General features: G+C 44.7%; 1 protein-coding gene across 6 annotated transcripts in view; it reads left to right on the forward strand.

The window, feature by feature from the left end:
• Nucleotides 1-7,056, forward strand: part of HRH1 (histamine receptor H1) — a 112,529-nt gene extending 105,473 nt beyond the window's left edge. For all 6 annotated transcript variants that reach the window (XM_044933454.1, XM_044933450.2, XM_044933451.2 and 3 more), the window contains one exon: nt 4,171-7,056. In XM_044933454.1, the coding sequence (XP_044789389.1) occupies nt 4,206-5,681 (1,476 nt within the window). In that variant the 5' untranslated portion in view covers nt 4,171-4,205 and the 3' untranslated portion in view covers nt 5,682-7,056. The remainder of the gene's footprint in view (nt 1-4,170) is intronic.
• Nucleotides 7,057-13,543: the final 6,487 nt, after the last annotated feature.

Below are 13,543 nucleotides of genomic sequence, written 5' to 3' on the forward strand. Positions count from 1 at the left end.
TTCGGAGCTCACCGACTGCACCTATCACATATGCCCCACAAGAAGGCGCAGGCTGAGAGATCCCTCAGATCTGTCGTCGTGATAGAGCTGGGGCAAAGTCACTGGAAGGACTGATGCTGAAGCTGAAGCTCCAATACTTTGGCCACCTGATGCGAATAGCCAACTCATTGCAAAAGACCCTGATGCTGGGAAAGATTGAGGGCAGGAGGAGAAGGGGACGACAGAGGATGAGGTGATTGGATGGCATCACTGACTTAATGGACATGAGTTTGAGCAAGCTCCAGAAGGACAGGGAAGCCTGGTGTGCTGCAGTCCATGGGGTCACAAAGAGTCAGACACGACAAGGTGACTGAACAACAACCAAAAAGTCAGTGCTGTTCAAGTAGCTCTTTTCCAGTGAAGTAACTCAAGGGTTCCTTCCATAAAGATCAAGTATCTTAGGGTCTTTTTTTTTTTTTTTTTTTTTTCAGTTGAAGTATAGCTGATGTACAATATTATGTTTATTACAGGTATAACTTATAGGCATACAGCACAGTGTTTCCATATTTTTATAGCTTATTTATAGTTATAAAATGTTGACTGTATTATCTGTGTTGCAGTCTATCCTTGTAGCTTATTTATTTTATACACAATAGCTTGTACCTCTTCATCCTGTACCCGTATCTTTGTCTTCCCCCTTCCCTCTCCTCACTGGTAATCACTGGTTCTCTTTATCTACTAGTCTGCTTCTTTTTCTATTATATTCACTGGTTTGTTTTGTTTTTCAGATTCCGCATATAAGTGATATCATACAGTATTTGTCTTTGTCTGGACTGATTCACTAAGCATTTGTTTTTTTTGTTGGGTTGCTGTTGTTATTCAGTCCCTAAGTCATATCCGACTCTTTGTGATCCCATGGACTGCAGTATGCCGAACTTCCCTGTCCTTCACTATCTCCCAGAGTTTGCTCAGATTCATGTCCATGGAGTCAGGGATGTTATCTAACCATCTCATCCTTTGCAACCCTCTTCTCTCTTTGCCTTCAATCTTTCCCAGCATCAAGGTCTTTTCCAATGAGTCAGCTCTTCGCATCAGGTGGCCAGAGTATTGGAGCTTCAGCTTCAACATCAGTCCTTCCAATGAATATTCAGGGTTGATTTCCTTCAGGATTGACTGGTTTGATCTCCTTGCTGTCCAAGGGACTCTCAAGAGTCTTCTCCAGCACAATTCGAAAGCATCACTTCTTCAGTGCTCAGCCTTCTTTATGGTGCTACTCTCACATCTGTACATGACTACTGGAAAGACTATAGCTTTGACCAGATGGGCCTTTGTTGGCAAAGTGATGCCTCTACATTTTAATACTGTCAACTAAAAGATGTGTGCAACTTGAGAGTTGTAAGCTAAGTTTTATTTGGGGCAAAATGAGGACTACAGCCCAGGAGACAGCCCCTCAGATAGCTCTGAGAGACTGCTGCAAAGAAGCAGTTGGGAAATGTCAATATATAAGATTTCGGTGAAGGGGAAGTTCAATGCCATTGAGAGCTTAGTCTACAAAAGTTTTTTCTGCTAGTCACAAGGAGCTCATGTCACCATGAAGGGATTTAGTGTTTTTCTAAATATGAAGAGATACAAGGATTGGGATCGTGAAATCAGTTCCTGAAAATATCTAACTATCTGAAGACCTGTCCCACCAGATTCCCTGGAGAACAGAATGCCTCACTGCACCCTGGATTCCTTCAACAGGGGGGTTGCAGGTCAACAGCTGCAGAGGCAAAAGGTTCAGTCTCCACAGAGGCAGATGGCAAACGCTATTCAGATTGTTGTTCAATCACTGGCAGATGCTCTTGGCAAGTACTGATTTGTAGTTGACAGGCAAGTACCAATTTGTAGCTGACAATATGCTGTCTAGGTTTGTCATAGCTTTCCTTCCAAGGAGCAGATGTCTTTTAATTTCATGGGGGCAATCACCATCCGCAGTGATTTTGGAGCCCAAGAAAATAAAATCTGTCACTGCTTCCACTTTTTCTTCTTCTATTTGCCATGAAGTGATGAGACCAGATGCCATGATCTTAGTTTTTTGAATGTTGAGTTTTAAGCCAGCTTTTTCACTCTTCTCTTTCACCCTCATCAAAATGCTGTTTAGTTCCTCTTTGCTTTTTGTCAATAGAGTGGTATCATCTGCATATCTGAGGTTGTTCACTAAGCGTAATATGTTCTAAGTCTATCTGTGTTGTTGCAGATGGCAACTTTTATTTGTTATGGCTGAGTAGTATTCCATTGTGTATATATATAATATGCGACAGTCTTCTCGATTCATTTGTTGATGGACACTTAGGTTGCTCTAGTATCTTGGCAGTTGTAAATAACACTGCATTGAACATTGGGGTAGATGCGTCTTTCTGAATTAGTGTTTTGTTTTTGTCAGATGTACACCCAGATGTGGAACTGCTGGGTCACATAGTCGCTCTACTCTTAGTTTTTTAAGGCACCTCCGTACTGTTCTCGATAATGGTTACACAAATTTACATTCTTACCAACAGTGTACAAGGTTGCCCATTTCTCTACATCCTCACCAACATTATTTGTGTTCTTTTTCCTGATAGCCATTCTGACAGATATGAGGTGACGTATCATTGTGGTTTTGATTCACATTTATTTCCCTAATGATTAGTGCTGTGGAGCATCTTCTCATGTGCTACTTGGCCATCTGCATGTCCTCTTTGGAAAAATGTCTATTAGGATCTTCTGTCCATTTTTTAATCAGGTTCTTTGGTTTTGTGTGTGTGTGTGTGTGTTTTTCCAATGTTGAGTTATATGAGCTGTTTGTATATATTCATTATTAACCTCTTTATCAATCATATCGTTTGCAAATATCTTCTCCCGTTCAGTAGACTGTCTTTCCATTTTGTCCATGGATCCTTTTGCTGTGCAAAAGAATTCAAATTTAATTAGGTCCATTTGTTTTGGGCTGGGTTTTGCTTTTTATCTTTAAAAGTCATAAGAATATAGCCTTCTAGCCAAGAATTTATCTGGTGTTGCCTTAATGTAGAAATAATGTTTTTTGCTGAATTATCAAGAGACATTTACACTGTTAGTATTTCTCAGTTTTCCTTAAACTCATACTGCTTTTTGATTGATATAAAAATCTAACAACACCTTCTGCAAGTTTTAATACCAACTGTGACCTCCCACCCCCGGTGAGGATCCGCTGTGGCAGTCTGTTCTCAGTATAGTCCCCCTAGCAGAGGGTATGTTACATATTACTTTGCATAGTTTATGTAATGAAAAAAAAATTCAAATATAAAAGTGAAATGATAAAAATGCTTTCTCAGATAACATAATCCTCTTCCCATTTGAGAACTATTCATCTAAGCAGATTTTCTAGATTTATTTCATGCTTTGTGTGCCCTGGTAACCCTCCCTTATATTGGTTAGCAGTGCTTTAGATGCAAGTAAAAACTCTCACAACAGTGACTTAAGCAAAAAAGATATTGAAGTATTTCTCATAATAACCAGCCTGGTGGAAGAAGACTCCAGGGTCAGCTCAGTAATAACTAGACTCTGAGTTGGCATCTCAGTGGTTTTCTTGGTGTTTCCCTGATGGCCCCAAGATGACTGCCATTGCTCCATGCATCACTTCCTATCACAAAGAAGAGGGCGAGTAGGAAACACCCTTGTATTCATGTTGCTCATTTGTCAGAGAGGAAGAACTTTTCCAGAACCCCAACTCTGCCATGAGACTTCCCCATCTACCTCGTCAGCCAGAGGTATATCTCACACCCACTCCCAGACCAGCCACTGGCAAAGAGAAACAACGGCACCATATGCAGCGTAGACCAATCGTGATGCAACCCCCCTCCCAGCACGTGTGTGCAGCAGGGGACTTGTACAAACCTCACCTCGTTTTAGCCCATGCCCCTCCCCTAGAATGTGAGCTCTTTGAGGACAGAGGTTTTTGCTTTGTTCACGGCTGTATTCCCAGCACCCAGTACAGTGCTCAGTGATGCAACGAATAGTCAATAATTGAAGGAAGGAGGGGATGGCTAAGGAGGCAGGGGGTGTAGGCTGCAGGTAACCAGCAGTGTCTATCATCCTGACCGCACACAGCCATGGTTTTATGCCAGTGACAGTGCTGAGTGATGCTACTCATCACGGGACCTCTGACCTGAATCCTTGTGTCTTTCCCCCCAGGGAGTGAGCCGTAGCTGGAGGCTACACTTGTGCCAATGACCTGTCCCAATTCCTCCTGCGTCTTCGAAGACAAGATGTGTGAGGGGAATAAGACTGCCCCTGCCAGCGATGCCCAGCTGACGCCCCTGGTGGTGGTCCTGAGCACCATCTCCTTGGTCACAGTGGGACTCAACCTGCTGGTCCTGTACGCTGTGCGCAACGAGCGGAAACTGCACACCGTGGGGAACCTCTACATCGTCAGCCTCTCGGTGGCCGATCTGATTGTGGGGGTGGTCGTCATGCCCATGAACATCCTCTACCTCCTCATGTCTAGGTGGTCCCTGGGGCGTCCTCTCTGCCTCTTCTGGCTTTCCATGGACTATGTGGCCAGCACGGCATCCATTTTCAGCGTCTTCATCTTGTGCATTGACCGCTACCGTTCTGTGCAGCAGCCCCTCAAGTACCTGCGGTATCGTACCAAGACCCGAGCATCCATCACCATCCTAGCCGCCTGGTTTCTCTCCTTCCTGTGGATTATCCCCATTCTGGGCTGGCGTCACTTCCAGCCAAAGACCCCAGAGCCCCGGGGGGATAAGTGTGAGACGGACTTCTACAACGTCACGTGGTTCAAAGTCATGACCGCCATCATCAACTTCTACCTGCCCACCTTGCTCATGCTCTGGTTCTATGCCAAGATCTACAAGGCTGTGCGGCAACACTGCCAGCACCGGGAGCTCATCAACGGGTCCTTCCCCTCCTTCTCTGACATGAAGATGAAGCCGGAGAACCTCCAGGTGGGCACTAAGAAACCGGGGAAGGAGTCCCCCTGGGAGGTTCTGAAAAGGAAGCCAAAAGACACCGGGGGTGGACCTGTCTTGAAGCCACCATCTCAAGAGCCAAAGGAGGTGACATCTCCAGGTGTCTTCAGCCAAGAGAAGGAAGAGAAGGATGGAGAACTGGGCAAATTCTACTGCTTCCCGCTTGACACTGTGCAGACGCAGCCGGAGGCAGAGGGGAGTGGCAGGGGCTACGCAGCCATCAACCAGAGCCAGAACCGGCTTGAGATGGGTGAGCAGGGCCTGAGCATGCCTGGGCCTAAGGAGGCCTTAGAGGATCAGATCCTAGGTGACAGCCAGTCCTTCTCCCGGACAGACTCGGACACCCCCGCAGAGCCGGCACCGGGGAAAGGCAAGTCGCGAAGCGAGTCTAGCACAGGCCTGGAGTACATCAAGTTCACTTGGAAGAGGCTCCGCTCGCATTCGAGACAGTACGTGTCTGGCTTGCACATGAACCGAGAGCGGAAGGCTGCCAAGCAGTTGGGTTTTATCATGGCGGCCTTCATCATCTGCTGGATTCCTTACTTCATCTTCTTCATGGTCATTGCCTTCTGTGAGAGCTGCAGTAACCAGCATGTGCACATGTTCACCATCTGGCTGGGCTACATCAACTCCACGCTGAACCCCCTCATCTACCCCTTGTGCAATGAGAACTTCAAGAAGACCTTCAAGAAAATTCTGCACATTCGTTCCTAGGAGAGACTCCCAGGGGATGCAACCAAGTGACGCTTAATGACGTCCCTGAAGGAAGTGAAGGAGGAAGCCTGTTGCGTTGCCAGGCACCTGGGCTTTCTGGAGTCGGAAGAATGGTCTTAGGGGCTGGGGAGTTTGGAAAGTTCATAGGCGCAGTGGGAAGAACAGCAGATGGCGGTGGTCAGCAGAGAGATTGTACTCTGAGAGCCGAATATTTGCAAGAGACTCAGATCTGTCCAAGCTCCCCTGTTCCCCGGGAATGTGGGGGCCTCAGGCTAACACTGTAATTCCAGCTTTCACACTCAAATTATCAGGTGACCGAAGGGACGTGTGGGTAGAGTTCCAGTGGAACTCTGGAGCCTTCTTCAAATGGAGCTCCACATCTGTGGAGCAGAGACCTTAGACATGCAGATAGATGCTGTCCCTGACCGGGGTCACCTTGAAAGGCAGGACAGCTACTCCACTGTGACTGCCACGTCTCAAAACACCTCTCTTCTGAGCCTCTTTTGCAGCTTTCTCCAGATCCAGTGCCTGAACCACCATGGCCGATTCCACCTTATTATTTCTCACTCATGTACATCTTAAGAGTTGATGGGAAATGATGCAGTCTGCACATCCATCATTTTCAAACCCAAATTCCATTCTCCTATTAAAGAAGAGGTTAAATGCCTCCCTCAAAGAGAAAAAGGAATCTTTTTTAGATGGTTGTATATTAGAAATGAAAAAAGAGGAGTGGGGAGAAGAAAGCCAATTGCTTGAGGGCTGTGCCAGGTTGATGTCATTTAAGCCCCATGACACCCCACAACAGGAGGATGGTGTTACGAGAAAAGCAAACGGAGGAACAGCAAGGTGCAAGAAGGGACCTGAGATCACACAACTAGTTATAAGAAAGCTGGAGCAAACATCCTGTGGCTTCAACTCACTGTAACACATTTTCTCCAAAAGGCAAAAATTTGTTCTATTCAGTACACACACACACACACATTCATAATTCCCGACAGCGGTGGCAGTTCACAAGAGTATATTGAGAGGAGGAACAGCTGACATAGAATGTGGCCACAGAGGTGATACTTGAAGCGGGGACAGTATACTTTTTCATCTGTGAATTCTGCTGTGTTTATCCAAGAAACATCATCATGTACTTTTATGGTCACACTTTTGAAGTCAAAACTTACAAAGGCATGGGAACAGGCAGTTTTAGTTGGGGTTTATGTTGCAATCTGGTTGTGATTTATATGCCAAAACTGGATGTTAAACTGTAATACATGTAGCCAGTGGGAGTGTCTGTACAAGCTGGTGTTTTATGTCTCGTGTTCCTGTCTGCATGATCTGTTAAAATGAGAGATTTTTACCTACTAAAATATGATCTTTGAAGCTATACTGTTATAAGGTTGACTGATTTAATTCTGCCTTTCTGAGTCTCTTGGACTTAAGAAGATGTACTGAAATGTAACGTTAAATGTTACAAGATTTGATACAAGGTTTCCCTTTGGTTTCTGGTCATATTTGTAAATGTCTTTAGAAAAGGACTTACTTTTTACAACAAGCTTCCCTCTCTACTTTGCACCTCCCAAAGCTCTTCTCCCTCAAAACTGGAGGGAGCCAGAGACTTTTATCCTGTTTTGGGTTATCCTGGTCTGTTTCCATGTCAGAAACCAGAAGACTTTGCTTCCTGGGTCCCCTCTGGACCAAGGAGCACTTTTAAGTCTTTCTAGAGACACACCCCACAAAGACAAATGGCTAAGTGCCCATTACCGATATTGGTGAACAGTTGAAGCATCTAGTGAAGCCAAGTGGTTACAAGTTCAGACCTTGGTCAACAAGATCTGGATTTGAATCTGACAAGAACAAAAATGGTCAGGATAATCTGCCACCGCATAAAAAACAAGGTTCCATGCATTACTGTGTATGGTGTTTACGGTGCTTGCAGAGTAAATGGTACCCAGTGGGGACTCAGAGTTTTAAAGTATACTGAGCATATACTTCATGCTTTACCACTTCTATCTAATCTTTACAACAACCTTGTGAGGCAGATTTCTGTGGTTTTACAAATAGGTAAACCATAGCACAGAGTGGTTAATAAGAACCGAGTCTAAAACCTGATTCTGGAATGGGCTTTCTTTCCACGGTATCAACTTGTTCTTCCTCCAACTCTCTATATGATTGAATTAACTGTTGAATTCATGAAAGGCAGTGGGCGAGGGTGCAGACATAACTCAGCCCTAGCCCACTCAGGAAAGAATTAGTGGCTGATGGCTTACACAAAATCCAGTTGAAACCAGGCTCTCTGCTCCAAATACAAAAATAACTGCCTTCTTGGAACTTGATTACAGATTAAAACTTGATTATACATTTTAGATTAAAAAGAAGCCACCCCCTTGGGTTTCTCTTTATGGACTTAAAGCTGATGAGCTTGAAGTCAATTCCTCCACTGACCAGTGTGCAAAGCTTACCAAACATTGGCTTCTTTTTAACAATTTACAGGGTTTACAACAATGCATGTTGGATGAGCTTTTTAAGAGCAGTTTTCTGCAAGTTGTTAAGTTAGAGTGACAGACCTTTGTTTTTCCTCACTGCTGCGTGTTGAGGAAGGTTCAATATGCTTTGTCCCCAGATCACTGCTACTGCAGGGAGAGGCCAAGTGGCAGAGAGGGGAGCAATAGAGGTGAAGAGACTGCAGGTGAAGAGGGGAAAATGATGGGTCAAAACACGAGGAAACCAGGGGAGATGGGGGTGTTACTGAGTCCAAGCTCCTACTGCTCCTGCATGACAGGCCAGTACATCAAGAGATGAGCTGTTGGAGCAAAGAATACTGACTTTACTTTGAAAGCCAGTGGACCAAAAAGAAGGTGGACTAGTGTCCTAAAGAATTGTCTTCCCTGAGTTAGAATTCAGGCTTATTTTATACTAAAAGGGGAGGGGATAAAAGAATATATTCTTCACTAATGTGTTCATAGTTTAAATATATTCAAAGGAAGAATAAACCCACCCTTAGCATTTATTTTCATTCTTCAGTTCAATTCAGTTCAGTTGCTCAGTTGTATCCGACTCTTTGCAACCCCACGTACTGCAGCACACCAGGCTTCCCTGTCCATCACCAACTCCCGGAGCTTGCTCAAACTCATGTTCATCGAGTCAGCGATGCCGTCCAACCATCTCATCCTCTGTTGTCCCCTTTTCCTCCCACCTTCAGTCTTTCTCAGCATCAGGGTCTTTTCCAATGAGTAAGTTCTTTGCATCAGGTGGCCAAAATATTGGAGTTTCAGCTTCAGCATCGGTCCTTCCAATGAATATTCAGGGCTGATTTCCTTTAGGATGGACTGGTTGGATCTGCTTTCAGTCCAGGGGACTCTCAAGAGTCTTCTCCAGCACCACAGTTCAAACACATCAATTCTTTAGTGCTCAGCTTTCTTTGTAGTCTGAAGGCAATATGAAAACCATCAATTACATCATCATATAAATCTATAAAAGCTTGCAAATCCATTTCATCCAGTAGAAATTGCCATAAATTTTTGACGTTGCTAAGTTAATGTTACTTCAAAGGCTGTGTTTGCCTTTTGGTGCATGTTGAGCCAAAAGATACAACCAAACCCAAGAGCAGGAGAAGGAAGGATGTATTATTTGCAGAATAAGTACTTATTCCTTGTTGTAAGGAGAACACCAGAGATCTTTCCCAAAGCAGTGTCTCCCCAACAGCAAAACTGGGGAAGATTTAAGCTAGGGTTGTTTGCATATTCATGAAGGAGCTTGGGTGTTGATTGAAGTCACAAGAATCAGAAAAGGTCAACATCATCATCCTTCAGGTTGCAATTGATCTGGTGGCTGAGCTCCTAAGGCAGGGGGATGGGGGCGGGGGGTGTGCAGATTAAGTTCTGCAAAGCAGCTCAATAAAGCACTTCAGGCTAGTATTTACCATTGAAACAGATCTGGGAGTCTTTACAACAGGTATTATTTTTGCTTATCATTACTTTTCTTGCTTGATAACAGTCAAGGTGTTCCTGGAGGCTTTTTTGTTGCTGTTGTTGTTCCCTTAAGATCATTAATTACTGAGACCTGTTCCTGGCCAGACTCAGATCACAAAATGACTAAGGCCAAAAATAGCTTTTCTTATGTCAAGAAACCAATGCCTGGTTCTCTTTCTCTGGGGACCCCCTACCTATCTGCTTACACTTACAAAATGTCCATTCAGAAAAATCCACCAGTCTCCAGATTGGCCATTTGATAAATCGGTCATTTGGTTACTTAGCTGGCAGAAGATTGCTTGTCTCTCTTTTGAAGATGGGTCTTCTAGGAGAGAAACATAAGTCTCAAGAGCAAGACGAGGAAGATTCTGGGCTGTCCTGGCTGTGATGCATGTGAAGAGCCATAAGGAAATGATGCAGCCCCGGCTGATCCAGTGTATTCGAAGGAGAGACGGCTAGGCGAGGGTCAGGGAATAACTGCTTAATTACACTTTAATTAAGGATACAAAGAGTAATAGAATAAGGATAGCTCAGTGAGGAAATTCAGTGGAGAAAAGCGGCTGAAATAAGGATAGCTCAGTAGGAAAATTCAGTGGAGAAAAGAAGCTGAGTGGCTTGGTTTACGCGGAAAATCAATATAACCCGTGACACCAGGTTAGCTCTGACCACGGAGGCCGCAGGCGCCCTCTCGAATAGCGGAAGGTGCCCCACCTTAGACACCTTCTCGAGTGGGTCTTAGAAGCCCAGGCAAATAAATGGTCGCAGAGGACATCCGCGCTCCAGATGGACACTCAGCTGGAATTTGGGAGAGAGAGTGACATGGGGAGACCAAGTTTCAGTGAACAAGGCCCGCACTTTATTTTCCAAAGTAGTTTTTATACCTTAAGTTATGCATAGAGGATAATGGGGGAAGGGGTAGAGTCATGCAGCAAGCCAGGCTTTTTTCCTGTAAACTTATCATATGCAAAAGTTCAGGTGATAGACATCATCTTCTGGCCCGGAGGCCTGTTAACATTTTAAGAAACTTATTTTTCTCTAAAGGTGATTATTCCAAAGTCAGGCGCCAGCCTTCCAAAAAGCATTGGACAAAGCTGCATTTTACATTTCTATACACCCATTATATCAATCAATACACTGCCAAGGACACAGTAGGTAAGGAGTATGGAGACTTAGCAGCAAACATTGGCCCAACAAGTGAAAAACCCTTCACCAATACAATTTCTAATCAATCTTTTAACTACTCAAAGGAATCTGTGTTTAGGCAGTTTAGAACATCTCCTGCCTCTCACAGTTGGGAGGCTCTGAACAATCACATGTGGCCGGAAAAACCTATTCAGGCAGGCTAGAGGATTTCCAAAGGAGTTTGTAGGTTAAACACTGTCACACCCAGGAATTATTAACTGGAGCTGTAAGCTAACTCTTTTTCCAGAGAGAGGTAGTGGGAGACAGCCCCCCGTAAAGTCAGAGGTGTAGGTGAAAGCACAAAGCAGAAAGTAGGCAGACTCTGGTTTTGGGGGTAGATGCTCGAGAATTTCCAGGGGGACTCCTGAGGCTCGATCCCGCCTTTGCGTATGCCGAGCCTCCTTCCTCATGACCTTTGTCATGGGCGGAGTGCCTCACGCTGGCTCCCGGCAGTGATAGAATTCCAGTTGAGCTATTACAGATCCTCACTCAATATGCAATATGCCGGCTCCCAGCACCTACATCGCCAGCACATCATGCCACAGTTTCTTGGGCTTACAAAACCTAGGTTGTGCAATGGTTCCCATTGTGCAGGGATGTGTGATGTCCTCAACTGAGCTGTAAGAGAAGTGATGAAGGTACGCTGACTTGGATCCCTGTGGTCTTGAATAAGTGTAATGGGCCTCGCTGCCCCACTATGTCTGAGAATGTTCTCTGTCTTTTTATGGCTCCTGGTCATGCCTCTTTCTTGAGGCTCACCATCTTGGTGCTCCAGTGGTCTGTCTCCCCAATACTGGGCAGCAGGGGGGGATCTGCTCTGAGCCTCACCCCAATTCCCTGCTAACATGGAGGCCACATTTGTGACCTAGGTGACCATCTACGTGGGATGCCCAGACCTCATCTAATAATTTAACAAATGCTTTTGAGCACTTCTTGGGCCAGTCCTTGGGACCAGGCCTTAGGAGACAATAGAGGTCATCTCAGATATGGTTTCCACCCCATGGATCTACTACAGGGTTGCAAGTGACAGAAACAAACGTTGTGAATGGCTACTGGCATGTTTTGTGGGATCCAGGAGCACTCTGGATGACCTCACTTCTGAAAGGCTCAAGCCAAGTCAGCTTCTGGAACCTCATCAACCAGAATCTGAGGACATTCCCACTAGAATGCTGCCATTGACTTATATGAATCATTCTATTTCTACTTGCTATGAGCATCAGTTCAAAACTCCAAAGCTAGAGTGAAGAATCATCTTATGTCCACCTCTGCTGCAATCAGCTCTAAAGGGAGGTGGGAGCCAGTTGGCATAACATGAGCAGAGGACCAACAGTTCCCAGAGGAGCAGGAATCACTGTGAGCAGAGCAGAAACTCTGAAAAAAAAAAAAAGGATTCATTACAAGGATCTTGAAGTCCAGCAGAGGAAATCTTATAAAGAACTACATTCAACTCAGCCTCATAGATGCTTAATTAACTGAAACTCAGGGATAGGTGGGTGTTAGGCACATTTTCACTTAGGAGGTGACATCTCCACTTATCTTTTTTAAAACCAAGTTTATTACATTCAATATATACAGTAATGGACGTGTGCTCAGTCACTTCAATTGTGTACAACTTTTTGCAACCCCATGGACTGTAGCCCGCCAGACTCCTCTATTCATGGGATTCTCCAGACAAGAATACTGGAGTGGCTTGCCATTTCCTACTCCAGGGGATCATCCCCACCCAGGGATTGAACCCAAATCTCCTGTGGCTCCTTCATTGCAGGCAGATTCTTTACTTCTGAGCCACTGGGGAAGCCCAATGTATACAGTAAAATACACCTATTTTAAATGCAGAGCTCAATAAGTTTTGACAGATGTGTATAACCATGTCATCTCCATCTCAATCAAGATATAGAAGACTTGTATCACCTTAGAAAGATTCTCAAGCCCCTTTGCAGATAACGCTCTCCTTTAAGCCCCAGGCAGCCACCGAAGTGACTTCTGTCACTATAAATTAGTTTTGCTGATTCTAGAACTTTCTGCACGTGGAATGGTACAGTATGGCCTCTTTCTCCATCAACATTTTGTCTAAGATTCAACCACATTTCAAAACTGTGTTTAGGAGCCTAAGAGAAAGAGAGAGGATGTTGTCGGGATGGAGACATGAAAGAGCAGAGTGTGCTTTAAACACCAGAATCAGTTTAGTGTGACTGACACAAGCAGTCTGAGTGGGCAGTGGCAGGACAGGAGGGATAAAGTGGAAAGAGATGACAATGTTGACTTCTACCTGAGCCCTGCATGCTCAAAAAACAGGGATGGTGAAGAAATCTCCCAACTCGTTTGTCCTCTGGAAATGGTTTACTGCAAAGAAACACCTCTTCCCGTAGGACCTACATAAGATTCCTGATTGCTTCACTCAGTAGCTGTGGCAAGGTGACACACAGTGCTTCTGAATTCCTACTCTTTACCATATAAAAGATTCCCCGAACTACCGGTTTCCACTGATCAATAGCACAAAATGCTGGTCAACAAAATTTTAAACTTCTCTCATTTTTCCAGTCTCCTTCATTTTTGCACTTCCTCAGCCTGAGTCTGTGTAGTCAGAGCTATGGTTTTTTCCAATACTCATGAAGGGATATGAGAGTTGGATCTTGAAGAAGGCTAGATGTTTTCGAAGAACGATGCTTTTGAACTGTGCTGTTGGAGAAGATTCTTAAGAGTCCCTTGCACTGGAAGGAG

Source organism: Bubalus bubalis, chromosome 21, assembly GCF_019923935.1.
Source record: "Bubalus bubalis isolate 160015118507 breed Murrah chromosome 21, NDDB_SH_1, whole genome shotgun sequence".
Classification (NCBI taxonomy): domain Eukaryota; kingdom Metazoa; phylum Chordata; class Mammalia; order Artiodactyla; family Bovidae; genus Bubalus; species Bubalus bubalis.